Raw genomic sequence first — 27,707 nt, 5'->3', positions numbered from 1 at the left:
AGAAAAAGGTTCCTGCATTACTTTTGGTGTGACTTCCGCACGACTTGCATTGGTTTTTATTAAAGAAGTTGTATGCAAGTTGTGCCAAAGTTGCGTGACTTTGAAGTCGCGGCAGTGTGAACTTGGCCTAAAGCATAGTAGTTTCCAAGTAATAAGTGAAAGTCCTTGAAACTAGAGACAACAGATAGAGTAGGAAACAACAGACAGTAGTAGAACTGAGACTGGTAGACATACATACAGTATATGTCAGGATCATCTACAAAGAATTGGCAGTGCAATTAAAAAAAAAAACTAACAGAAATTCAGGTTAATAATAAATAATGCTGTGCAAAGATAGCACAGGATTTGGATGTATTTGATCATTTACAGGTTCATTTCTCACCTTTTTTCTTTTCACCAGCTATTTCTGAAAATCCCATTACTGTCTTGCCACGTAAAAAGAATGCCATGGTACACATGGGGCCTCCACGGGTGCCTCCATGGGTGCCTCCATGGGGCTTAAGTGAGTATTATAAAAAATAATTTTTGGGGGGTTTGCACAACATTACCAGTCTGCACACATCATTTCTTTGTGTTTATTACAGATCCTGAATATTATGCCAAGAAAGAAAATACAAATGTACATCTACCTAACCCAAATGACAGATATTCCTATGCATCCTATGATTCTGTAGGCAGCATTTCAGGCTACTCTAACTATTCTGATGCAGCTGCAGCAGGTAAGAAATTCAAAGTGCCTTCATTAAAGAAGTACTGTAATTTTTATTTTTTTTTTTAACCACTTAAGCCCCGGAAGATTTTACCCCCTTCCTGACCAGGGGGTATTTTGCGATTCGGCACTGCGTGACTTTAACGGACAATTGCGCGGTCGTGCGACGCATTTTTAAACGAATTTGACGTCCTTTTTTGGCGTAATGGCGGCGATCTGCAATTTTTTTTGCGGTACTGCAACATTGCGGCGGACAGATCGGACCTTTGACTGATATTTTTGACACTTTTGGGGTTACCAGTGACATTTCTACAGTAATCAGTGCTATACATATGCACTGTTACTGTAAAATTACACTGGCAGTGAAGGAGTTAACTTTATTTGAGAGGGAGGGGCTGTGTGTGTCCCTAGGGGCGTGATTCTAACTGTGATTGTCTGTGGCTTGAGGTGTAGGAACAATGATCAACGGTCCTACATAGTAGAACCGTATGATCATTGTTTCTACACATCGGGTCCGCCGGTCACACGCACGGGGGGTCCGTGACCGCGCGGGAGCGCGCCTCCGGCGGCGCACGCTCGATCCCCAGAGCCTCACAGGCTAGCGACGTAGACCTACGTCGCTCTGCCTGTGAGGGGCTGACTGCCGCAGTAAATATACTGTGAGCAGTGGGCAAGTAGTTAAGATAAAGAGGTTTAAAGAGATATACTTAAAGGAACCCTATACTTAGAAAAACGGTGAAAAAAACTTTCTGAGCTATCTCTGTGTATTAACCACATATTACTCAACTCTATATACTATAGGAAGCAGCTAGCACCACTATGCATCCAAAAAGTGCAGCGCTCTCCTTCAATAACGTGCATTCAAATTATAGTGCAGAAATAAATATCTGAAAACAGTGCAAAAATCATGTATATACTATAAATTTACATGAGTCCATCTTTTCTTTTAAATATATATACAGTCTATCAATAAATGATTTCATGTCCATGAAAAAAAGGTTGCAGTCCTATACACCAAAAACTCTTCAGTAATTGCCTTTAGTCACCACGGTGCCCTTCAACCCACCTATGGGTGTCTTCTCACTTGCTTAAATGGATCTCACTAATTAAAATTATGTGTTTTGCAGTGTTAAGCCCCGTACACACGTACCGAATGTCGGCCGAACGATCGGCCGTCTTTTGTCCGGGGCTGTCCTGTCGGTTGCTAAAGACTGCACACGAATTTTGTCGGCCAACAACAGCCGACTGCAGAAGTGATGCCATGTGATGGTTAACTTTCCTTGTGTTTTTTCTTCTCTGAGCATGCCCAGTCTTGCTCATCTGCTGTTAGTCGGCCGAATTCTGTACTGACTGGCGAACAATCGGCCGTTCTGGTGACGGCCAACAAAAATTTTATAGCCTGCACACCCGATTCTGTTCGGCCGAAAAGTCACAGTTGGTTGTCGGAAGCATCATACTAACAAGCCGACAATCGGCCGATCGTTCGGCGGCCGAATATTTACGGCCGACAATTGCTACGTGTGTACAGGCCTTTACACTGTAAGTGGCACTTTCCCACTGGCCGTAAACTCCAAATCAGTGGCTCTCAGCAGCTCTCAGCGTGGTGTCAATCATATAGGAGGCAAGCGGAATGAACCATAGTGCAAATCGCTAATAAAAAGTATTTAATTCGGTATAAAAATCCACTCACATTTCAGAAGTAAAAAACAGGCATTTCACAATACAATCCTAGGCAAACACAGCTCCACCTAGTCCCAGCGTGATTACGTCACCACCCACCTCACGCGCAGCGCCCAATAGTCTTTCTCAAAGGTTCAGGCCCCTCACATGACTGGCTGGCCAATATCCAAGGGTATTCGGTGTACCGGAAGGACAGGGTAGGAAAAAGAGGGGGAGGGGTATGTCTCTATGTCAAGAACAATATAAAGGTGACAGAAAGGAGTGACATTACGGATGGGATGAGCATGGATTTAGAATCTGTGTGGGTTGAACTCCATAGGGAAGGAGAAAAGGGGAAAGTAATTGTGGGGGTTTGCTATAGGCCACCTAACCAAGGGGAGGAGGTAGAGCTGGAATTTTTAGCACTAATGGGTAAAGTGGCAAAATTGGGATCAGTCATCATATTGGGGGACTTCAATTACCCCGACATTGACTGGGAAGAGGGGACTGCACACTCACAGAAGGCCCGCCTATTCACGGAAACCTTACTGGATAATTACATGTCACAGTTGGTGGATTCCCCCACCAGAGAAAACGCAGTCCTGGATCTATTGCTCACTAATGACCCAGACATAATCTCGGAGGTAGGAGTCCAGGACAACCTGGGCTCTAGCGATCACAGGATGATCACATTTAGTGTAAATAACAACATAACAAGACAAGTGGGGAACATAAGAACCCTAAACTTCAGAAGGGCAAACTTTCCAAAATTGTACTCAATGATGGAAAAGGTAAACTGGGACCAAACCCTGGGATCCCTGACCACAGAGGAAAAATGGGAATGCTTTAGGAACATATTAGGCAAAGGCATCTTGCAGTGCATTCCTATGGGAAATAAATTTAGAAGAGACAAAGCCAAACCTGGCTGGCTAAACTGTAGCGTCATAAAACTTATTAGGGGGAAAAAATTGGCCTTCAAGAAGTATAAATCAGAGGGCACAGTATCGGCTTTCGAGCAATACAAGGAGGCAAATAAGAAAAGTAAACAAGAAATCAAGATGGCTAAAATCAACTTTGAGAGACAAATAGCGGAGGATAGTAAAAAAAACCCAAAGAAATTCTTTAAATATATCAACAGCAAAAAAACTAAGGCAGAGCATATTGCACACATAATTAACAATGATGGGAGGATGGTTACAGAGGACACTGAAAAAGCAACCGTGCTAAATGCTTTTTTCTCGTCAGTCTTTACACAGGAAAAGGAGGGGTACACTGACCATGACTGTATGGTTAGTAGTAATAAACAGGACTTGCCACCATGGCTAACCAGAGGGGGAAATCAGGGAAAGGCTGGATAAACTTAACACAAACAAATCACCAGGACCGGATGGCATACATCCGAGAGTACTCAAGGAACTCAGTAAAGTTATATCGAGACCACTGTTCCTGATCTTTGCTGACAGTATTAGGACAGGAGATGTACCAGGGGATTGGAAGAAAGCTAACGTGATTCCAATATTCAAAAAGGGCCAGAGGCATATCCCGGGAAATTATAGGCCTGTCAGTTTGACATCAGTAGTATGTAAACTTCTGGAGGGGATGATAAGGGACTATATTGTAGAGTTTGCTAAGGACAACAACATCATCAGCAGTAATCAGCACGGGTTTACAAATGGGCGTTCTTGTCAAACCAATCTCCTTACATTCTACGAGGAGGTGAGCTGTGAGCTAGATAGGGGGAGACCAGTGGATGTGGTGTACTTGGATTTCGCTAAGGCGTTTGATACAGTTCCCCACAAGCGCTTAATTTATAAAATAAGGTCTGCAGGTATCGATAGCAGGGTTTGCTCTTGGATACGGAACTGGCTAAAAAGGCGGGTCCAAAGGGTAGTAATAAACAGCGCATACTCAGACTGGTCTGAGGTGGTAAGCGGGGTCCCCCAAGGCTCAGTCCTGGGACCAACCTTGTTCAATTTATTCATAAACAACATTGAGGTCGGGATCAGTAGTTCGATATCAGTTTTTGCAGATGACACAAAATTGGGCAGGGCAATAACTTCACAACATGAAGCAGATATCCTGCAGAATGACCTGGACAAAATAACAGAGTGGGCAACGACATGGCAAATGAGGTTTAACGTGGAGAAGTGTAAGGTTTTGCACTTGGGGACTAAAAACATAAAATCACAATACACGTTAGGAGGGGAGCCCTTGGGGGAATCAAAAATGGAGAAGGATCTGGGAGTATTGGTTGATGATAGATTAGGAAACAGCATGCAATGTCAAGCGGCAGCTTCCAAAGCCAACAGAATATTAGCATGCATAAAGAAAGGGATGCATTCCAGAGATAAGACTATAATCCTTCCACTTTATAAAACTCTGGTCCGACCGCATCTGGAGTATTCCGTCCAGTTCTGGTCGCCAGTCCTCAGGAGGGATGTGTTGGAGCTGGAGAGAGTCCAGAGAAGGGCAACTAAACTAATTAGGGGATTGGAGGACCTTGACTATGAAGAGCGTCTACAATCGCTCGATTTATTCTCCCTGGAGAAGAGACGTCTGAGGGGGGACATGATAGCAATTTATAAATATCTTAATGGGGATCCCAGCTTAGAAAAAAAGCTGTTCATTCGAAGGGATTGCATGAGGACTCGAGGGCATACAATGCGATTAGAGGAGAAGCGTTTTAACCTCAGGCAACGCGGGGGGTTCTTTACTGTTAGGGCAACAAGATTGTGGAATTCTCTACCACAAGAGGTGGTTTCTGCGGGTAGTATGGTGGCTTTCAAAAGACTCTTAGACTTACATCTCAAGGATCAGAACATTCAGGGGTATGGGAGATGATTACAGCCACACATGCCTACACAGGTTGAACTGGATGGACTATTGTCTTTATTCAACCTCACCTACTATGTAACTATGTAACTATGTAACGGACATTAAATAATTTATTGATGGGCTGTATATATATTTAACTACTTCTGGAACGGAAGGATTTGCCCCTTAGTGACCAGGCCATTTTTTTGCGATTCGGCACTGCGTTATTTTAATGGACAATTGTGCAATTGTGCGATGTTGTACCAAAATAAAATTGATGTAATTTTTTTCCCACAAATAGAGCTTTCTTTTGGTCACCTGTGCGATTTTAATTTTTTGTGCTATAAACAAAAAAAGAGCGACAATTCTGAAAGAAAAAAAAAAACAATATTTTTCACATTCTGCTATATAACATTCCCCCCCCAAAAAAAAATTTAAAATCAAAATTTTCATCCTTTTAGGCCAATTTGTATTCTGCTACATATTTTAGGTAAAGAAAATCACAATAAGCATATTTTGATTGGTTTGCGCAAAAGTTATCGTGTCTACAAACTAGGGGAAAAATTTGTCATTTTAATTTATTTATTTTTTTACTAGTAATGGCGGAGATCTGCAATATTTAGCGGGACTGCAACGGACAGACCGGACCCTTAACTGACATTCTTGACACTTTTGGGGGGGGACCACTGATGTTACTACAGTAATCAGTGCTAAAAATATGCACTGTTACTGTAATAATGACACTGGCAGGGAAGGGGTTAACCTAGGGGTGATCAAAGGGTTAAGTGTGAGCCTAGGGGAGTGTTTTCTAACTGTGGGGGGGAGGGACTTGTGAAATTATCACAGAGACCTTTGTTCCTATATAGGAGGATCAAAGGCGCTGTGTGACCATTTCAGAGAGAACAACGGTCAGCTGTGTTTACAACAGCTGTCCGTCCTTCTCTCTCGGCGGTGAGCGATCGCGGGTGCCCGGGGGCAATTGGTGCTGCCGGTCCCGCGCATCGGGATCCCTGCTGCCTAGTGGGGGCGGACCGCTCCCGTGAACCGACGTACCCCTACGTCGGTTCGCGCAGCCGAGCCAGCCTGCCTCAGTAAATCTGCGGCGGGCGGGCGGCAAGCGGGTTAAAAGAAATGATGGACTCACGTAAATTTATTATATTTAGATGATTTTTACACTGTTTCCAGATATTTATTTATGCACTATAATTTGAATGCATTTTATTGAAGGAGAGTGCTACACTTTTTTGTGTCTAATCCTTCAAAAATGCTAGCTGTCACTGGTTTTTATTACTTTAACTTTAAACAAGAAGGAACTATTTCAGTTGTAATTCTTAGTCTACATACTTGTTCTTGGCTAGTCAATCAGAACTTTAAGACATTTGATAAGGTGACAGCCCATATACCCATTTCAGTAAAATGTTTCTATGTTTGTTAATGTATTAAAAACCTTGTTTCCTGTAGAGTTCATAATTTTGTGTGAACATATACATTAATATTGGGCCAACTTTGAAGAGTGCACTTAAATCTGAAACCTCTATCTTGTTATATCTCTTGAGAACATAGGTTGGCTATACACTAGTAGATTTGCCATGTTTGTACAAATTGTCATGTAAACATTCGTACAAAAATTATTTGTAAATTCAATAAATGGATGAATGTCATCAAAATATTGTTTGCTTTTAACATTTGATTTTGTAATGAATGTGATTTCCCAAAAGAAAACCACATTCGATGTTAGAAATGGTTTGTTTGAGATAAATTTTCCATCCTGCTCCTTTGAATATTCTCGTCACATTGTTAAAATAATGAAGGTCGGTTTGACCCCACTAATGATTAGCAAACCAAACGAATATTCTTAAAATGATCAGGGCTAAAATGATCAGGGCTAGGGTTCTTTCTCTTTGGAGGAGGGCCTTATGTACACCTTGTGCATTTCTTTGTGTGTTTCACTTTTGCGTTCTCACTGTTTTTTATGAACTGGGTGATAGGTTTTGTGAGTGTGTTTCACTACACCGAGGGACTAAAAAATAAAAATAAATAATATTATTCATTTTGAAACCCAAAAACTATCTGAACTAAACTCTACTAGTGTATGGCCAGCTTTAGGTGCCAAAATCAGAATCCCTAGCCCTACACACATGGGACAATTAAATGAAGGAGTCCTTGTAATAAATGAAGATGTTAGGAGCATCCTGGAAAAAAAGCCACCAGTTCGCATTTGGCTTTACAAGCTTTGGGTTCCTGGTACGATCACTCAGTCAAATCTGCTTTATATAGTCGTTAGTTTCGCGAAAAAATTGACATTTTCTACTTTGACAGTTAAACAATATCCAATATATTAAATTTTTGTCCTATATTTAGGCCAAAATGTATTTAGCTACCTGTCTTTGACAAAAAAATTCTCAATGAGCGTATTTTTAACCACTTTAAGACCGGAAGATTTTACCCCATTCCTGACCAGGCTATATTTTGCGATTTGGCACTGCGTTACTTTAACGGACAATTGCACGGTCGTGCGACACTGTACCCAAATTAAATGTATGTCCTTTTTTCCCCCCACAAATAGAGCTTTCTTTTGGTGGTATTTGATCACCTGTGCAATTTTAAATTTTTGAAAAAAGGAGCGACAATTTTGAAAAAAAAAAAAAAACAATATTTTTTACATTCTGATATATAACATTTCCCCCCAAAAAATTTATAAATCAAATTTTTTTAACATTTTAGGCCAATTTGTTTTCTGCTACATATTTTTGGTAAAAAAAAAATCACAATAAGCGTATTTTGATTGGTTTGCGCAAAAGTTATTGCGTTTACTAACTACAGGAAAGATTTGTCATTTTTATTGTTTATTTTTTTTTACTAGTAATGTCAGCGATCTGCTATTTTGTGGGACTGCGACATTGCGGCGGACAGATCGGACCCCTTACTGACATTTTTTACAGTTTTGGGGGACACTTTTGGGGGGACCAGTGACATTTCTACAGTAATCAGTGCTATAAATATGCACTGTTACTGTAATAATGACACTGGCAGGGAAGGGGTTAACTTTATTGGTGATCAAGGGGTTAAATGTGTGCCTCATGCTTACTGACATGTGTGGGGGGAGGGGGTTGTGTGACAGAGACACAGATCGCAGGTTCAGCTATGCTGAATCCTGTAATCTGTCACTGCCTGTCACATAGGAGATCCGCCCGCTTTGTTTACACAAGCGGGTGGATTTCCTCACTCGATCCCTGACGATCGGGGAAGAGCGGTGATGATCACCGCCTCTCCTCCCCTGGCCGACTCCCGCTGTGTCGCACAGAGGGGGCGGGATCCAGCGACGTAGGTGAACTTGATTGTAGAAACACATGTGATGAACTCCCAAGAAATGAAGTCATAGAATCATGGAAAAAAAGAAAGCATAATACCATAACGATATATTATTCCTTAAACACCCTAAAAGTGCACCATGCAGGAGGTGTGTGAATCCGTCACCAGATGTGGGACTGCTTACCAGAGAAAAACTTGTATGCAGGCATAAATAACACTCCCCAAATGAGTGAACCACAGAGACAGATGATGAAGAAAGTGGAAGAAAACCACCACCAATTTTTAAGCCGCTTACCAGATTGAGGATGGACAAAGGCAGATAGAGACAAAATCCCAAATGTACCAGGACCATCAACACTGACAATAAGGGCCCCTTACCAGACTCAGATAGTAATTGCACAATGTATGGTATCGGAACAGATCCAATCCACCGACATTCACCACCGATAGATAAACCTGCAAAAATCTGAAAGTAATAGGAGGCTGCCGGTTCCCGCAGCTAATCGTGGCCACTCGCATGTAATCCTTCCTTCCTGAATAACAACGGTATTTAGGTTTAAACGGTGGACGTATATAAACCTTTTTGGACTTGGACATGGTGGCTGTATGAAGGGTGACAGGTACTCGGGTACTTTGCTGGGCAGGTGACAGGTACTCTGGTACTGATGAGCAGGTGGCAGGTACTCGGGTACTCCGATAGGCAGGTGACGACAGGTACTCGGGTACTCTGATAGGCAGGTGAAAAGCAGGTGATAGGTACTGATGGGTACTGATGAGTAGTACTGATACTGATAGGTGATACTGATACTGTACTGATGGGTACTGATGATCAGTACTTATACTGATAGGTGATAGGTACTGATGGGTACTGATGAGTACTGATGAGTAGTGATGGGTACTGATGAGCAGGCGGCAAGTACCCAGGTACTTCAGGCGTCAGGTACTCTGTTGAGCAGGTGGAAGGTACTAGGGTACCCTGATGGGTAGGTGACAGGTACTCGGGTACTCTGATGGATAGGTGACAGGTACTCGGGTACTCTGATGGGTAAGTGACAGGTACTCGGGTACTCTGATGGGTAGGTGACAGGTACTTGGGTACTCCGATGACGGGTACTCAGGTACTCCGATGGCGGGTGCTCGGGTACTCCGGTGACAGGTACTCAACGTACCCGAGTACCTGTCATCAGAGTATCCAAGTACCTGTCAACAGAGTACCCGTCATCAGAGTACCCGAGTACCTGTCATCAGAGTACCCAAGTACCCATCATCAAAGTACCCGAATACCTGTCACGAGCCCATCAGAGTACCCGAGTACCTGTCATCAGAGTACCTGATGGGCTGGTGACAGGTACTCGGGTACTTTGATGGGCTAGTGACAGGTACTTTGATGGGCTAGTGACAGGTACTTTGATGGGCTAGTGACAGGTGCTCTTTATTGGGGGGGGGCAATCAGTGTGTTTGGGGTGCACTGTAATTGGTAACTAGCTGTTACCACAATCTCCTCCTCACACAGGATCAGTGTGTATGGAGGAGAACACGGTGACAGCTAGTTACCGTGTTCTCTGTTGACATTTGTGACCGGCTGTGATTGGACACAGCCGGTCACGTGGTAAACCTTGATTGGGGATGGGCTCTGTCCGAGGGACAAGCCTCGTCCCTGATCGCCGCACCTGGGGGCGCGCAGTAGTGGCGAGACCGGACGGACGTCATATGACGGCCGCCAGGATCGAGAAAGACTTCCTGTCAGGGTCATTTTATTATACGCCGGTAGGGAAGTGGTTAAGGGTGGTTGTACTTTCTTGCAATGGCTGGCATTTATCCACATCTCTTTTCCTTCCAACTGTACAGCTGTGGCAGTTGTCAGGAGCACTTGGTAGGGTCCCTCAAACTTTGATTCCAAGGGTACTTTCATGTGTTGTTTCACTAGGACCCAATCACCTGGCTGTAAGATATGTGTTCCAGACAATTACATAAGCAGCAAGATCATTATACATTACAGCAGTCGAAAAGTGGGGTTGGTTGCCTCAGGTCAAAGGTTGGGACTTTATGGGCTATATACATTCATAGGTAGATATGGTTTTTTATAAAATGAAATTTTATTCCAATTATTTTGTACAACATATATGAATTGTGGTAATTCACAAATTATTAAAGAGAAGACAATAATACATCAAGTGTGTGGGTTATAGACCCATTGGTGTTGGTGAGAAGAAAAGAAAATAAGGAGAGGGTGACATGGTGGAATAGTGACAACAAATCTCTCTCTATTGTTCCACGCTTCTTAGTGGGGCGTCGGATCCATAGAGAGGGTATTCAGGTTCCTACGCATTTCGGCGATAAAGCCTTTGTCAAGGAAGGTATGTCAACCACCTCTGAAATTATAATGGGTAATATTTTAGTATATATTATGTGGATCCAATGGGGTGTAATTTCCCTTTGGTCCCATAATAACATACATACTTGTTTAAATGTTGTGAAATATTTCGCTCCTGGGCCTTGCTTCGGATCCTTTAACCACTTAAGCCCCGGAAGATTTTACCCCCTTCCTGACCAGGGGGTATTTTGCGATTCGGCACTGCGTGACTTTAACGGACAATTGCGCGGTCGTGCAACGCTGTATCTAAACGAATTTGGCGTCCTTTTTTTCCCACAAACAGAGCTTTCTTTTGGTGGTATTTGATCACCTGTGCGATTTTTTGATCATGCGCTATAAACAAAAAAAGAGCGTAAATTTTGCAAAAATAGCAATATTTTTCACATTTTTTATATGAAATTCCTCCCCAAAAAAATGTAAAAATCAAAATTTTTTAACATTTTCAGCCAATTTGTTTTATGCTACCTATGTTTGGTAAAAAAAAATCGCAAAAAGCGTATTTTGATTGGTTTGCGCAAAAGTTATAGCGTTTACTAACAAAGGGAAAGATTTTTGTCATTTTTGTTGTTTTTTTTAACGCGTAATGGGGGCGATCTGCGATTTTTTTTGCGGTACTGCGACATTGCGGCGGACAGATCGGACCCTTGACTGACATTTTTGACACTTTTGGGGTTACCAGTGAAATTTCTACAGTAATCAGTGCTATACATATGCACTGTTACTGTAAAAATACACTGGCAGTGAAGGGGTTAACTTTTTTTGAAAGGGAGGGGCTATGTGTGTCCCTAGGGGCGTGCTTTCTACTGTGATTGGCTGTGGCTTCAGATGTATGAACAGTGATCAACGGTTCTACGTAGTAGAACCGTATGATCATCCTTCATACACCGGGGAGAATGACAGGCAGCTTGTTTACACAAGCCGCCTGACTTTCTCCCTCTCCCCCGACGATCGCAGAGTGATCGGCGGACATCGGGTCTGCCGGTCACATGTGCGGGGGGGTGCGCTCCCTAGACCCTCACAAGCTAGCGACGTAGACCTACGTCGCTTTGCCTGTGAGGGGCTGACTGCCGACGTAGATCTGCGTTAGGCAGTCGGCAAGTGGTTAAGCCACATAAGAATCAAGGGACCTTGCTGTTGAGGGTATATAATATATAGTGTATATGATTATAAAATGTTTTGGAGAGTGGTTTTTGTATAGGATACATATTTTCATCATACTTACTAGTCTGTAATGTTGGGCTAAGTAGGGAGGGGAACACCATCCCAAATCCAGTCCAATCTGTGTTGCATAGGAGTATATTTAATATTGGTTCAGGTAAGTATGTTAAGACTTGTAATTTTTTGTGTCATCCACTTACTTGTGGTGTAATTTTCAATTGTTCCACTAGGTGGTGCCGGTGAGCAAGTTAGTCTCCTTCATTCTATCCTTTGAATCCACTCTCCAAAACATTTTATAATCATATACACTATATATTATATACCCTCAACAGCAAGGTCCCTTGATTCTTATGTGGCTTAAAGGATCCGAAGCAAGGCCCAGGAGCGAAATATTTCACAACATTTAAACAAGTATGTATGTTATTATGGGACCAAAGGGAAATTACACCCCATTGGATCCACATAATATATACTAAAATATTACCCATTATAATTTCAGACGTGGTTGACATACCTTCCTTGACAAAGGCTTTATCGCCGAAACGCGTAGGAACCTGAATACCCTCTCTATGGATCTGACGCCCCACTAAGAAGCGTGGAACAATAGAGAGAGATTTGTTGTCACTATTCCACCATGTCACCCTCTCCTTATTTTCTTTTCTTCTCACCAACACCAATGGGTCTATAACCCACACACTTGATGTATTATTGTCTTCTCTTTAATAATTTTTGAATTACCACAATTCATATATGTTGTACAAAATAATTGGAATAAAATTTCATTTTATAAAAAAACATATCTACCTATGAATGTATATAGCCCATAAAGTCCCAACCTTTGACCTGAGGCAACCAACCCCACTTTTCAATACTATCACGGGATGATGGCTAAACAGAATTACATGTTTTTGGGAATCGCACACTTTTTCAACATTACAGCAGTCTGATGTAGAAAATACAACCCTGTCTTAGGTGGGCCCCCAAACAAAATCTCATAAGGACTCAAAGTTTCTCTCTTATAGGTAGGGGTAGTTCTAATGTTATAAAGAACCAGTGGCAACAGTTCTGGCCACTGTTTCTTCACTGACCCTTCCGCTCTTTCCTGCATTAGCTTAGCCAGCCTGTTCTTAATGATTCCATTACATTTTTCTACCTTTCCTGAACTCTGAGGATGATAAAGGGTATGAAAGGCCTGCTCAATGCCAAGTCTTTGCATATAATTTGCATGATCTGTTCAGGGAAATGTGTTCCACGGTTGCTCTCTATGGTTTCAGGGACTCTAAAACGTCATATTATTCAAAAAGGAGTTTCTTTGCTGACGTCTTGGCATTTGCTTTAGTTACTGGCCAGACTTCCACCCATCCTGAAGACATGTCCATACACCAAAACATATTGGTATTGGCACGATTTAGGTAATTGGATGTAGTCAATCTGAAGTCTTTGAAAAGGGAATAGAGGCTTTACCAAATGTCTTTGTGTCACTCTAGTTGGCTTTCCTGGGGTTTTTTTTTAGCACAAATTATGCATCCCTCAACAAAGTCTTGACATGCATTCCTGAAGTATTGAATAAACCATCCAGCCTTCTTAATGTTTCTCTCCATTGCTTTAGGGCCTACATGACCTATGTCATGGGCTAATTGCATGACTATTTTATCTGTTTGGGGTGGAACACATATTCCTTTCTCCTTGCACAAGATTCGATCTTGGTCTTTCCTTGCTCCATCCCTTTCCATGATTTCATACCAGTTATCGGGTGCAGATTCTTGCAGTTTCCTGATCTGTTCTTTCACCTTCTGTACTCGTTCTCTACTTTCCTCCAATCTTTTACAAGCTTCTTCTTTTTTTTGAAAAATCAGTGACTAGGGTCATCATTTTCTACATTTGTGTTTCAGCGGTCTTCCTGGCAGTATAATCAGCCAACTGGTTTCCTTTTTCTTCCATGGCTTGTCCACCAGTATGTACCTTAACCTTCAGGATAGAAACTTCCTTTGGGAGGGTGACTGCTTCAAAAAGCTCTTGAACATATTTACAGTTTTGAATTGGTTCTCCTGCAGCAGTTGTGAATCCTCTGTTCTTCCATATGGGTTCATAGTCGTGAACTGCACCTAGAGCATACCTGCTATCGGTATCGATGTTAGTTGATTGATCCTTTGCGGTCTCACAAACCCTAGTGAGTGCTACCAATTCGGCAACCTGCGCCGAGAGTGTTGAAGGGAGTAATTGGGTCTCAATTACTTCCTCCAGTGTTGTCACTGCATATGCCGTTCTTGGGACTCCGTCCTTGTATAGGCGTGAACCATCTTCAAACAGGATCAGATCAGGGTTTTCAAGAGGAGTGTCCTTTACTGGGGAGATTTGCTGCATTTCTTCTTCCATGAGTTCCAAGCAATTGTGATCACCCCCTCTGCAAGGTCTTCTTCCCTCTTTGGGAGAATGCTGTCAGGGTTGATTGTAGTACATCTTCTCACTTATATCTCTCCTGATTCAAGCAGGGTTGCTTCATATTTGCTCAGTCTTGCTGATGACAGATGTTTGGTGTTTGCTCTTTTTAGGATTTAATTTGTTGCATGTGTTGTGTAGACTCTCAGAGACTGATTCATCCTTACAATGGCAGATGCAACTGCTCTTACACAGGTTGGTGTTCCTTGAAGGATTGGGTCAAGTTGTACGCTTACATAGGCCACTATGTGTATTCCTGATGGTGACCTCTGAGTAAGGACCCAATTGTCTGTGGCTCCCTTGACAGAACAATATAATTGGAAGGGCTTGTTTTTGTCAGGCAATGTGAGAGCAGGCTCAATCTGAATATCAGCTTTCAACTGGTTGAAGGCATCCTCCAATTCCTTTGTCAAATCAAATGGTATAGTTAGGGCAGCATACAAGAGTTTCAACTTGGTGTTAGCATCTGGTATCCATTGTCTCACATATGACACCATCCCAATGAATTCCCTATGTTGCTTGTGGTTTTTCGGCTGAGGCATTTTAATTATTGTCCGTTTTCTTTCAATGTCAATGTGCTTGGCTCCAGGGCCTAGTCAGTGACCAAGGAATTTCACATGAGCCCTACACCATTGTGTAGGCCTCAACAGAGAAAGAGAGTCTTGTTTACAATGTTCTTTTGTGTCTGCACATAGCAAGATGTCATCAATATACACTTAAATCACTTTGCCTTCATGGGCTGGTTGCCATCCGTTCAGGATTATCATCATGGCCTTTGAGAATTCACTTGGGGAGGAAACCATTCCTTGTGGAATTTTTGTCCAGGTGTACATTTCTCCCTCAAACTGGAAAGCAAAGAGTTTTTGGCTTTCTTCATCCAGGGTTACACTAAAGAAAGCATTGGCCAAGTCTATTATGGTGTACACCCCTGTTCCTGTAGGTACTGTATATCATTGAGCAAAGTAATAAGATTTTGGACAACAGGAGTGCCTTTCTCGATCTGATTGATGGCTCTTAAATCATGTACCATCCAATATACTGGCTACTCTCCCTTTTTGACCTTTCTCTTTAAAGGAAACAATGGTGTTTGTGCTCTGCTGTTTTCTTTATAACACCTGCTTCAAGTAGTTCTTTTATTTGTATTCGTATACCGGTGAGTTGATCTACTGAGAGTGGGTATTGTGGTATACGTGGGATTTGGGCTTCTGCTTTTATTTTAACTTTTACTGGAGGGACTTGTACTTTCCCTTGGCACGGAGAGTATCAGGTATTTGGGCAACAATTTCAGGAGGAATATTGCCTTCAACCTCTTCCTATAGTTCCATTGCTGTCATTCCACATATCATTTCCTCATCTAATTTTCCAACATGTACTTTTACTCTATTAGGTGTATACTGTATGCAAGGTTGTAAGCGATTCAGTAAGTCTCTTCCCAGTAGATTACATGGTACAGTGTCAGAGACAAACAGCTTATGAAACATGTTGTGGTTTCCAATCTCTATTTGTTTGGAGGGCGTTTCCTTGAGAGTGATGGACTTTCCGCCCACTCCAATTGCTAGTGGCCCAGATGTAAGGGGGATGTCCTTTGGTAGGCTGGGCTTTTGAATTATAGTCCAGGCGGAGCCAGAATCAACTAAGCATGACATTTCCTGGTCTGTCAATTGTGGAAAGCATAATGTTAATGTTGCAGAACAAATTGGGGCAGAAGCATGAAAGGAAAATAAGACCACCAGAGGGTGCCTTGTAAAATGTACATGTATAAGCAGAGCAGACACAGCCCACTCGGCTCTATGGGCCCTCTGATCAGATCCATCCAGATGGATGGGACAGATCACCTTCTGTTTTTTTTAGCCGATCAGGTTAGAGAAAGGCGGGTGTAAAGGGACACAAGTCTGTTTACATCTGCCGCTCAATAGAGGTGAATGGAGGGTCCGATTGGGTTCACCTCAAAAATGGATAGGTGGATTTGATTGGACTCATCGGCTAAAAAGGGCCTAAGACTTTCAGACTGATGCACTGCAGTTTACCTGCACTGCAGGTGCAACGCAGTGTACCTTTGGCTTTCCTGTGGGTTAGCTGCACTTTACCATACACTTCTATGGGCCAGTCACCTGTGGGCTGAACCGGAACCGGAAGCAGAACTTGTGTGTGTGCGGGCAGCGTGCAGAGAGAGGAGGAGGAGAAGGTGCTGCGGGGGAGCCGGTGCGGGAGATCTCGGGGAACCACGGTGTCCGGCGACTGAAGGGGAGGATCATCTGAGCGGCGGCAGCAGCGGCAGAAGAGGGACTGAAGGACTGAGTACCCCCCCCCCACCACCCCTCAGAAGAGCGGCGGCGTCCGGACTAGAACCCCCTCCCCCCCCTGAAAGGAAGCGGGCGGCGAGCAGACCGAAACCTCCCCCTTGTTGCGGCGGCGGCGTCCGGTGCTTACAACCCCCCCTTGTTGCGGGCGGCGTGCGGTAAACCGTCTCTTGCGGTGCGGGAACCCCCCACAGAGAGGAGCAGAGGAGACTAGCTGACAGGGAGTGACGGGGTGCTGAGAGGAGACTGACCGACTCACGTTAGGAACTGCTAGTGACAGGCTTAAAGGGACACACACTAGGTAAGTAAGACTGGTGACTTAGATTGGACAGTGACTGAGGGGGGTAGTGTAGTACCTGAGTATCTGTGAGTACCTAGTGCTACCTGAGTGTCTGTGAGTACCTAGTGCTACCTGAGTATCTTGAGTACCTAGTGCTACCTGAGTGTCTGTGAGTACCTAGTGCTACCTGAGTATCTTGAGTACCTAGTGCTACCTGAATATCTGTGAGTACCTAGTGCTACCTGAGTATCTTGAGTACCTAGTGCTACCTGAGTGTCTGTGAGTACCTAGTGCTACCTGAGTATCTGTGAGTACCTAGTAATACCTGAGTATCTGTGAGTACCTAGTGCTACCTGAGTATCTGTGAGTACCTAGTGCTACCTGAGTATCTTTGAATACCTAGTGCTACCTGAGTGTACTGTGAGTGTTGTGCATCTGACCGGGCTGTGCGACTGAGAGTTGTGCGTCTGACCAGGCTGTGCGACTGAGTGTGATGCGTCTGACCGGGCTGTGCGACTGAGAGTGTTGTGCGTCTGACTGGGCTGTGCGACTGAGAGTGTTGTGCGTCTGACTGGGCTGTGCGACTGAGAGTGTTGTGCGTCTAAATGGGCTGTGCGACTGAGAGTTGTGCGTCTGACCGGGCTGTGCGACTGAGACTTGTGCGTCTGACCGGGCTGTGCGACTCAGTGTTGTGCGTCTGACCGGGCTGTGCGACTCAGTGTTGTGCGTCTGACCGGGCTGTGCGACTCAGTGTTGTGCGTCTGACCGGGCTGTGCGACTTAGTGTTGTGCGTCTGACCGGGCTGTGCGACTGAGTGTTGTGCGTCTGACCGGGCTGTGCGACTGAGTGTTGTGCGTCTGACCGGGCTGTGTGACTGAGTGTTGTGCGTCTGACCGGGCTGTGCGACTCAGTGTTGTGCGTCTGACCGGGCTGTGCGACTCAGTGTTGTGCGTCTGACCGGGCTGTGCGACTCAGTGTTGTGCGTCTGACCGGGCTGTGCGACTGAGCGTTGGGCGTCTGACCGGGCTGTGCGACTGAGCGTTGTGCATCTGACCGGGCTGTGCGACTGAGAGTTGTGCGTCTGACCAGGCTGTGCGACTGAGTGTGATGCGTCTGACCGGGCTGTGCGACTGAGAGTGTTGTGCGTCTGACTGGCTGTGCGACTGAGAGTGTTGTGCGTCTGACTGGGCTGTGCGACTGAGAGTGTTGTGCGTCTAAATGGGCTGTGCGACTGAGAGTTGTGCGTCTGACCGGGCTGTGCGACTGAGACTTGTGCGTCTGACCGGGCTGTGCGACTCAGTGTTGTGCGTCTGACCGGGCTGTGCGACTCAGTGTTGTGCGTCTGACCGGGCTGTGCGACTCAGTGTTGTGCGTCTGACCGGGCTGTGCGACTTAGTGTTGTGCGTCTGACCGGGCTGTGCGACTGAGTGTTGTGCGTCTGACCGGGCTGTGCGACTGAGTGTTGTGCGTCTGACCGGGCTGTGTGACTGAGTGTTGTGCGTCTGACCGGGCTGTGCGACTCAGTGTTGTGCGTCTGACCGGGCTGTGCGACTCAGTGTTGTGCGTCTGACCGGGCTGTGCGACTCAGTGTTGTGCGTCTGACCGGGCTGTGCGACTGAGCGTTGGGCGTCTGACCGGGCTGTGCGACTGAGCGTTGTGCGTCTGACCGGGCTGTGCGACTGAGCGTTGTGCGTCTGACCGGGCTGTGCGACTCAGTGTTGTGCGTCTGACCGGGCTGTGCGACTGAGCGTTGGGCGTCTGACCGGGCTGTGCGACTGAGCGTTGTGCGTCTGACCGGGCTGTGCGACTGAGCGTTGTGCGTCTGACCGGGCTGTGCGACTGAGTGTTGTGCGTCTGACCGGGCTGTGCGACTGAGTGTTGTGCGTCTGACCGGGCTGTGCGACTCAGTGTTGTGTGTCTGACCGGGCTGTGCGACTGAGTGTTGTGCGTCTGACCGGGCTGTGCGACTTAGTGTTGTGCGTCTGACCGGGCTGTGCGACTCAGTGTTGTGCGTCTGACCGGGCTGTGCGTCTGACCGGGCTGTGCGACTGAGTACTGTGCGTCTGACCGGGCTGTGTGACTGAGTGTTGTGCGTCTGACCGGGCTGTGCGACTGAGTGTTGTGCGTCTGACCGGGCTGTGAGATTGTGAGTGTTGTGCAACTGAGTGTCAAGTGAGTGAAGCGGAATACCAGAGGGTGAGAAGGTAGCGTTAGGAAGCCAGGAAATAGCCACATAGGATAGACTTAACCACTTACCGCATACTAACGTAGGTCTACGTCGGTAAACTTTGCGGTAGTGTACCGGGATGATGCCTCTAGCTAGAGGCACCATCCCGGTACCGTGGTTTAGAGCCGACGGTTGGCTTTCCGTCGGTACCGACCGATGCGGCTCGGGAGCCGCTCGATCGGTACCCGGGGGGGCGGGAGGGGACGCCCCCCCCCCCTCCCGCCGCCTTCCGTGGCTTTGCCCAGGGCTCCCGTTCCACCGGGAGCCCCGAGCACCCAGCCGGCACGTCCGCCGGCTGGATGGAGTCCCGATGAATGCCGGAAACGGCATCGATCGGGTCTCCGATGACGTAACCCGGAGGCGGCGTCCATGACGTCACTTCCGGGTTACTGTGCTGCAAAAGGCGGCAAATTTGAAAAACGGCTGTATGCAAAAATGCCGTTTTCGGCGTTTTGCATACAGGGAAGTGTAGTGGAGGGGTCTAGGGTCTTTTAGACCCTCGATCCCTCCATAAAGTGTACCTGTCACTACATATTGGTGTCACAAGGGATGTTTACATTGCTTGTGACAGCAATAAAAGTGATCAGATTTTTTTTTTTTTTTAAAACTTTAATAAAGTTAAAAAAATAAATAAAATAAATGGGAAAAAAAAAAAAAAAAAAAAATTTAGCCGCCCCCGTCACCGTTAGCTCGCGCACAAAAAAAAACGTATACGGAAGTCGAGCCGCAAATGTAATCGCTGTTCAAACCACACATGTGAGGTATCGCCGCGATCGCCAGAGCGTGAGCAATAATTTAAAAAAAAGAGCTACACTCTAACTCAAAACTGGTAACCGTTAAATAAATTTAAAGCGTCGCAGATTGAGATCTCTATTGACCGTAGTTTGTCGCGATCCCACGGGGGGGCGCAATTTTAAACCGTAACATTTTGGGTATCTATTTACTCGGCGTGACATGTTCTTTCACAATATACAAAAAAAATGGGCTAACTTTACTGTTTAGTATTTTTTAAAATTAGTGAAATGTGATTTTTCAAAAATTTTCCAAAAAAATGGCGCTTTAAAGACCGCTGCGCAAATACCGCATGATAAAAAATATTACAATGACCGACATTTTATTCTCCAGAGTCTTTGCTAAAAAAATATATATAATGTTTGGGGGTTCTAAGTAGTTTTCTAGGAAAAAATACTGATTTAAACTTGTAAACAAAAAGTGTCCGAAATAGGGCTGGGGCTTAAGTGGTTAAATCGCTGAATTCCCATTAGATTAGATAGTAGGTACAATGCCCGGCGGGTGTGGAGATGCGACTCGGTGTACATCTTGTGGTATGTATGCGTTCCTCAGACATGTGATCGAGGGCGAATACAAATGCGCAAAATGTAAGCACGTTGCTTCCCTGGAAGCTCAGGTCCTGAATCTAGGGAAGCAGCTGGCAACACTGAGACGAATGTCCATACCGGAGGAGAGCCAGGATCGTACCAGTCAGGTGCAGACAGGGGTCTGCACAGAGGTGGGCGGAGTATCGGAGGTGCAGGCATCAGAGCAGAGTAGAGGGGTGACAGTTAGGAGGGGTAGAAGGGGACAAGGCAAGGAGGCTGATCCTGGGCTGGAGCACCCCAATAGATACGCCCCGTTGTGTGATGTTGGGGAAACCAGTCAGGGACCAGCATTGCTGGAGCAGAGGGACGCCCCTAGCTGCCAGGGGAAGAACTCCTCCAGTGAGGCCGGGAGAAAGGGAAAGGAAAGACAGGTGCTGGTGGTAGGGGACTCAATTATTAGGACAGACAGTGTAATCTGTGACAAAGACCGTGTGTGCCGAACAGTCTGTTGTTTGCCGGGCGCTCGGGTTCGGCACATCGCGGATCGGGTGAACAGATTATTGGGTGGGGCTGGGGAAGACCCAGCTGTCATGGTACACGTGGGTACCAATGACATAGGCAGAGGAAGACGGAGAGTCCTAAACGATTTCAGGGACTTAGGCGCTAAGTTGAGGACTAGGACCTCCAAGGTAGTATTTTCCGAAATACTACCTGTACCTCGAGCCACACCAGAGAGTCAGCGGGAGATTAGGGAAGTTAACGAGTGGCTGAGGAGCTGGTGTAGTAAGGAGGGTTTCGGGTTCCTGGAGAACTGGGCCGACTTCTCAGTCGGTCACCGGCTCTTTGGTAGGGACGGATTGCACCTAAATGGGGTGGGTGCAGCCGTACTGGGTGAGAGGATGGCCAAAAAGTTAGAGGGGCTTTTAAACTAGGGAATGGGGGGGAGGGTACAGATGTAGAATTAGCCAGTGGAAAGCAAGTTTCAGAGGGCAGAAATGGGGGCATTAGCGGTAGGGTGTTCGGAGCTCCTAAACCCAGGGTGGGTACGGGGAAAAATCAAGAGAGCAGCCTAAAAACATCAAATGACGATATATGTAACCGGTCAAAATTAAGAGGTTTGTATACCAATGCCAGAAGCCTGGCCAACAAAATGGGAGAGCTGGAGCTGCTGATGTTTGAGGGGGACTTAGATTTTGTGGGGATAACTGACACTTGGTTTGACAGCTCTCATGACTGGATGGCGACCATTCAGGGGTATACCCTTTATCGCAGGGATAGAGAGGGTAAAAAAGGGGGAGGGGTATGTCTGTATATTAAGAACAGTATACAGGTAAATATGAGGGATGATATTAATAATGGAGCTAAGGACGAGGCAGAATCCCTATGGGTAGAGCTTCAAAGGGAAGGCACGGTGGGGAAGGTAATATTGGGCGTATGCTATAGGCCCCCCAACCAGAGGGAGGAGGGTGAGGCGGACCTCATGTTACAGATAGGATTGGCAGCAAGGATGGGAAATGTCATTATAATGGGGGACTTTAATTATCCGGATATAGACTGGGCAGAAGGAACCGCGCACTCAGCCAAGGCTCGGCAGTTCCTAAATGTTTTGCAGGACAATTTCATGGGTCAGATGGTGAATGCACCGACAAGAAACAATGCGGTACTTGACCTACTGATTACCAACAATACAGACCTGCTCACGGATATAGAAATACGGGATAACTTAGGGAGCAGTGACCATAGGTCAATTGGTTTCAGTATTAATTACAGTAATAGGAAACACAAGGGTAATATAAGAACACTGAATTTCAAAAGAGCCAATTTCCCTAAACTGCGCTCGCTGCTAGAAAATATCAAATGGGATAGAACCCTGGGAACAATGAACACGGAGGAAAAATGGGAGTGCTTCAAGAGCATACTTAACAAGGGGGTGGGCCAGTGCATTCCACAGGGAAATAAATTTAAAAGAGCAAAACTAAACCCTGGGTGGCTAAACTCCAACATAAAAATGTATATTAGAGCTAAAGAAAAGGCCTTCAAAAAATACAAGACTGAGGGGTCATTGGCAGCATTTAAGCATTATAAAGAGTGTAATAAGAAATGTAAAGACGAAATCAGGGCGGCTAAAATAGAACACGAGAGACATATAGCGGAGGAGAGTAAAAAGAACCCCAAGAAGTTCTTTAAGTATATAAACAGTAAGAAAGTGAGGTCAGAACACATTGGCCCCATAAAAGATGATAAAGGAAAAATGGCCACTGAGGACAGAGAAAAGGCGGAAGTGTTAAATAATTTCTTTTCTTCAGTCTTCACAAAGGAATCGGGGGGCTACACGAACCTTGCTTGTAAGGCCGAACTAAATAATACACCTCAGGAAGTGCCGCCATGGCTAACAGAGGATAGACTTAGAGCTAAACTAGAGAAACTTAACATAAATAAATCCCCGGGACCGGATGGCTTGCACCCGAGGGTTCTTATTGAGCTCAGCCAGGTGATTGCCAGACCATTATTCTTGATCTTTAAGGATAGTTTACAGACGGGTATGGTGCCAGCTGATTGGAAAAAAGCCAACGTGGTACCAATATTTAAAAAGGGGCCGAGATGTATCCCGGGTAACTATAGGCCGGTCAGCCTAACATCAGTAGTCTGCAAAATTTTGGAGGGGATGTTAAGGGACCACATACAAGACTTTAGTAATGAAAACGGTATTATAAGTAGTAATCAGCATGGATTCATGAAAAATCGTTCGTGCCAAACCAATCTATTAACCTTCTACGATGAAGTGAGCTGCCACCTAGATAAAGGTAAGCCTGTGGATGTGGTGTATCTGGACTTTGCAAAGGCCTTTGACACCGTTCCCCACAAACGCTTACTGTACAAACTAAGGAAGGTAGGTATGGACCATAAGATGAGTACCTGGATAGAGAACTGGCTCCAGGGGAGAGTACAGAGGGTGGTGATTAATGGGGAGTACTCGGATTGGGCGGGTGTGGAAAGTGGGGTCCCCCAGGGTTCTGTCCTGGGACCTATCCTGTTTAATTTATTCATAAATGATCTGGAGGAGGGGATATCGAGTACAATCTCAGTGTTTGCTGATGATACTAAATTAGGCATGCCAATATCTTCTATGCAGGATGTGGAAACCTTGCAAGCGGACCTGAACAAAATAACGGGGTGGGCAACTACATGGCAGATGAGATTTAATGTTGAAAAATGTAAAGTAATGCACCTGGGGGCCAGAAACCAGAAAGCAAGCTACTCACTAGGGGGGGAACCTCTGGGTGAGTCTAGGATGGAAAAAGACTTGGGGGTACTGGTAGACAACAGGCTTGGCAGTGGCATGCAATGCCAAGCCGCCGCAAGCAAAGCCAACAGAATACTGGGTTGTATAAAAAAGGGGATTCACTCCAGAAATAAAGAGATTATTCTCCCACTCTACAAGACTCTGGTCCGGCCACATCTGGAGTATGCTGTCCAGTTCTGGGCACCGGTCCTCAGGAAGGATGTGCTGGAACTGGAGAAAGTCCAGAGAAGGGCAACAAAAATAATTAGGGGAATGGAGGACATCAGCTATGAGGAAAGACTACAAGCACTGAACTTATTCTCTCTGGAGAAGAGACGATTGAGGGGGGATATGATATCAATGTACAAATACTGTACTGGTGACCCTAGCATAAGGAACAAACTATTCAGAGAAAGGAGATACAATAAGACACGTGGCCACTCACTAAAACTTGAGGAAAGGCGGTTTAACCTTAAAGTGCGTAAGGGGTTCTTCACTGTAAGAGTGGTAAAGATGTGGAATTCTCTTCCACAAGCAGTCGTATCAGCAGGGAGCATTGATAGTTTCAAAAAACTATTAGATGGACACCTTAAAGACCACAACATACAGGGGTATACAATGTACGGTTAAAAGCAAACACACACACACACATCATAGGTTGAACTGGATGGACTGATGTCTTTTTTCAACCTCACTAACTATGTAACTATGTAACTATTATATCCTACAGGTGTGGCGCACTTTCTGAAAAGTGCAACAAAACTAATGCATTCAGGAGTTTTGATGTGCTATCAGAAAGTGCACAATACCCACAGGTAATAACAGAAGTCTATGGTTCAGTGCAGGCAACCCGCAATTGCACTGCGCTGCACCTGCAGATCAGTTTGAAAGCAGCCCAGTAACAAATGCAGAAGAGATATGCCCATAAATATAAACTGTGATTTTGGAATATAAACCAACCTTTAATAATTTTATATTCAGGAATCTCCCTTGCTACAGGTATTGCTACAGGTATTGCCGGTTGTTGCTGTCCCAGGCGGAGTGCAATTGGTATTACTCCCCCTGTGACAGGAGTCGGCACTATAGAGGAAATAATCAGCTTATGCAGCTCTGCTTCCTCCGCAGCCGTGCCTCCTCTGGCACCGGCTCCGTTCAGAACACTGATGCTCTGGGATGGCGGGTCGGTATCTGGGCTTGCCGACCGGCCTTTCCAGAGCAGGAAGTTGCAGGCCACATAAACTTTTTTATTGATTTCCTCATTGATCCCTGTGGATGACCTGCTTCACTCAATCCATGTATTCATTTGACACACATGTATCTAGAGAGCAGAAACTACTAAATAAAGAATTTAGTCTTAATACAAAAATAATAGTCAATGTGCTTTTATTAGAAATCTTAATCTTCCCTCTAAAGCTGTTTTACTAATGTACCTCCCAGGACCAGGTGTGTGTTCTGTTTTTCACCTATATTCTGTTCCTGTAATTTCTCAAACTGCCATAACTGTCACAATTTCTGGATTGCTAGAGGTGTGTAAAACAGTTTGTAGACAACTTTCTGTTCTTTTCTATGTAATCACGACAGCGAGCACTGAGCTCAAGCAGAGGATGAGAAAACAGCATGCCACCTCTGCTTGAATGAGAAACAACCAAGGCTGTTCAGTTATAACAATTCAATAGTGAAATTCCAGAGTATGACATGCCAGTGGCGGCTGGCGCTCAAAATTTTTTAGGGGGGGGGGGGCGGCGCAAACAGAAAAATGTAATAGGCATTGCTTTGCGGCAAAAAACGCTATAAAAAATTGCTTGACTTTGAGGTCACGAAAGTGTGAAAGGGGCTTTCAGTAATTAAGGTATAGCGTGCCCCCTTTTAATGCACAGAGACCAGAGTGCCCCCTTTCAATGCACAGAGACCAGCGTGCCCCCTTTCAATGCACAGAGACCAGCGTGCCCCCTTTCAATGCACAGAGACCAGTGTGCCCCCTTTCAATGCACAGAGACCAGCGTGCCCCCTTTCAATGCACAGAGATCAGCTTGCCGCCTTTCAATGCACAGAGATCAGCGTGCCCCCTTTCAATGCAGAGATCATTGTGCCCCCTTTCAATGCAGAGATGCCAGCGTGCCCCCTTTCAATGCAGAGATACCAGCTTGCCCCCTTTCAATGCAGAGATACCAGCTTGCCCCCTTCAATGCAGAGATCATTGTGCCCCCTTTCAATGCAGAGATTCCAGCGTGCCCCCTTTCAATGCAGAGATACCAGCATGCCCCCTTCAATGCAGAGATCATCGTGCCCCCTTTCAATGCAGAGATGCCAGCGTGCCCCCTTTCAATGCAGAGATACCAGCGTGCCCCCTTCAATGCAGAAATACCAGCGTGCCCACTTTCAATGCAGAGATCATTGTGCCCCCTTTCAATGCAGAGATGCCAGCGTGCCCCCTTTCAATGCAGAGATACCAGCGTGCCCCCTTTCAATGCAGAGATCATCATGCCCACTTTCAATGCAGAGATGCCAGCGTGCCCCCTTTCAATGCAGAGATACCAGCATGCCCCCTTCAATGCAGAGATACCAGCGTGCCCCCTTTCAATGCAGAGATCATCGTGCCCCCTTTCAATGCAGAGATCATCGTGTCCCCTTTCAATGCAGAGATGCCAGCGTGCCCCCTTTCATTGCAGAGATACCAGCGTGCCCCTTTTCAATGCAGAGATGCCAGTGTGCCCCCTTTCAATGCAGAGATGCCAGCATGCCTCTTTTCAATGCAGAGATCATTGTGCCCCCTTTCAATGCAGAGATGCGAGGGTGCCCCCTTTCAATGCAGAGATTCCAGAGTGCCCCTTTCAATGCAGAGATGCCAGCGTGCCCCCTTTCAATGCAGAGGGACCAGCATAAGCGTGCCCCCCCCCCCCGGGAGCAGTGCACTTACCTCAGGCAGCGGCGGCTTCTCCCGGCATCTCCTTGAGTCCTCAGTCCTCCCGCCTCCTCCTCAGCCAATGGCAGGGGGTTTGCCTTTGGACCCGCTTCCTGATTGGCCAGGAGGAGGATCCTTGTGACAATGTGAAAATAGCGAATTTTCATTTGCTATTGTCACACAATGGGTGGGCTCGGGGCGCACTGCTCTGCGCCCGGGTCCACCCTATCTGAAGCCTTTTAGAGCCTCTGGCTCTAATCAGGTGATTCAGAAAAAAAAGCCCCATTGAACTCCATACGTCCGGTGCCCTGCATGTAGATTAGGGGGCCGGGTGCATGGATGGGGGAGCGGTGCACCTGCGCCCCCAATGCACCGGCCACCACAGTGACATGCCTATTGATGACTACTAGTTGTCTTAAAATTTCATAATGGAATTCATCCCCAATCTTAATACAGTTACTATTTTTGTCGAACAAAAATTTTAAATAAAGTATAGAAACTATGAAATGGTGATGGACTGCCCTGTACATAAAAAAATACTTTATTCAAACCATTTAGTAATGTATTGAAACAAATCAGTGTTGTGGGTGGCATAATATAAAATATTCTGTAATTACTGTATATAGGTATATGTTTTGTAAGATAATACATTTTTCTTTTTTACAGCTGTTCCTAATGAACGAGACTATTTGGAGGTGATTCCAGATGATGATGGGGGCTATGATGATGTGGAAATAATCAGTTCAGAATCAGACATCAGCTATCATTGGACTAACAAACCCTAAAAACACAGACTTTTCACTACTTGGAACATTTTTGGCCAATAAACTGAACTTGTACAAGTGTTTTCTTACGGAATTGCACACATGAGATGACATTTGCATGTCTTTTTTGTAGGTATGAAAATGTACATCAAATTGAAATAAACTGA

The 27,707-nt window shown here is 45.3% G+C and overlaps 1 protein-coding gene across 1 annotated transcript; it reads left to right on the top strand.

Annotated features, from left to right (window-relative positions):
• Positions 1–389: 389 nt before the first annotated feature.
• On the top strand, positions 390–27,707 carry LOC309547797 (uncharacterized protein). The gene is made up of 3 exons (XM_082247798.1): positions 390–502; positions 585–719; positions 27,443–27,707. Exons 1-3 carry the CDS (start codon positions 448–450, stop codon positions 27,559–27,561), a joined length of 309 nt encoding a protein of 102 aa, XP_082103924.1. The 5' UTR covers positions 390–447; the 3' UTR covers positions 27,562–27,707.

The sequence above is a fragment of the Pelophylax lessonae genome, assembly GCF_965119305.1.
Source record: "Pelophylax lessonae genome assembly, chromosome: 2".
NCBI classification, from domain to species: domain Eukaryota; kingdom Metazoa; phylum Chordata; class Amphibia; order Anura; family Ranidae; genus Pelophylax; species Pelophylax lessonae.
The sequence above is the reverse complement of the archived record's forward strand: the minus strand, read 5'-3'. Positions and strand labels throughout refer to the sequence as shown.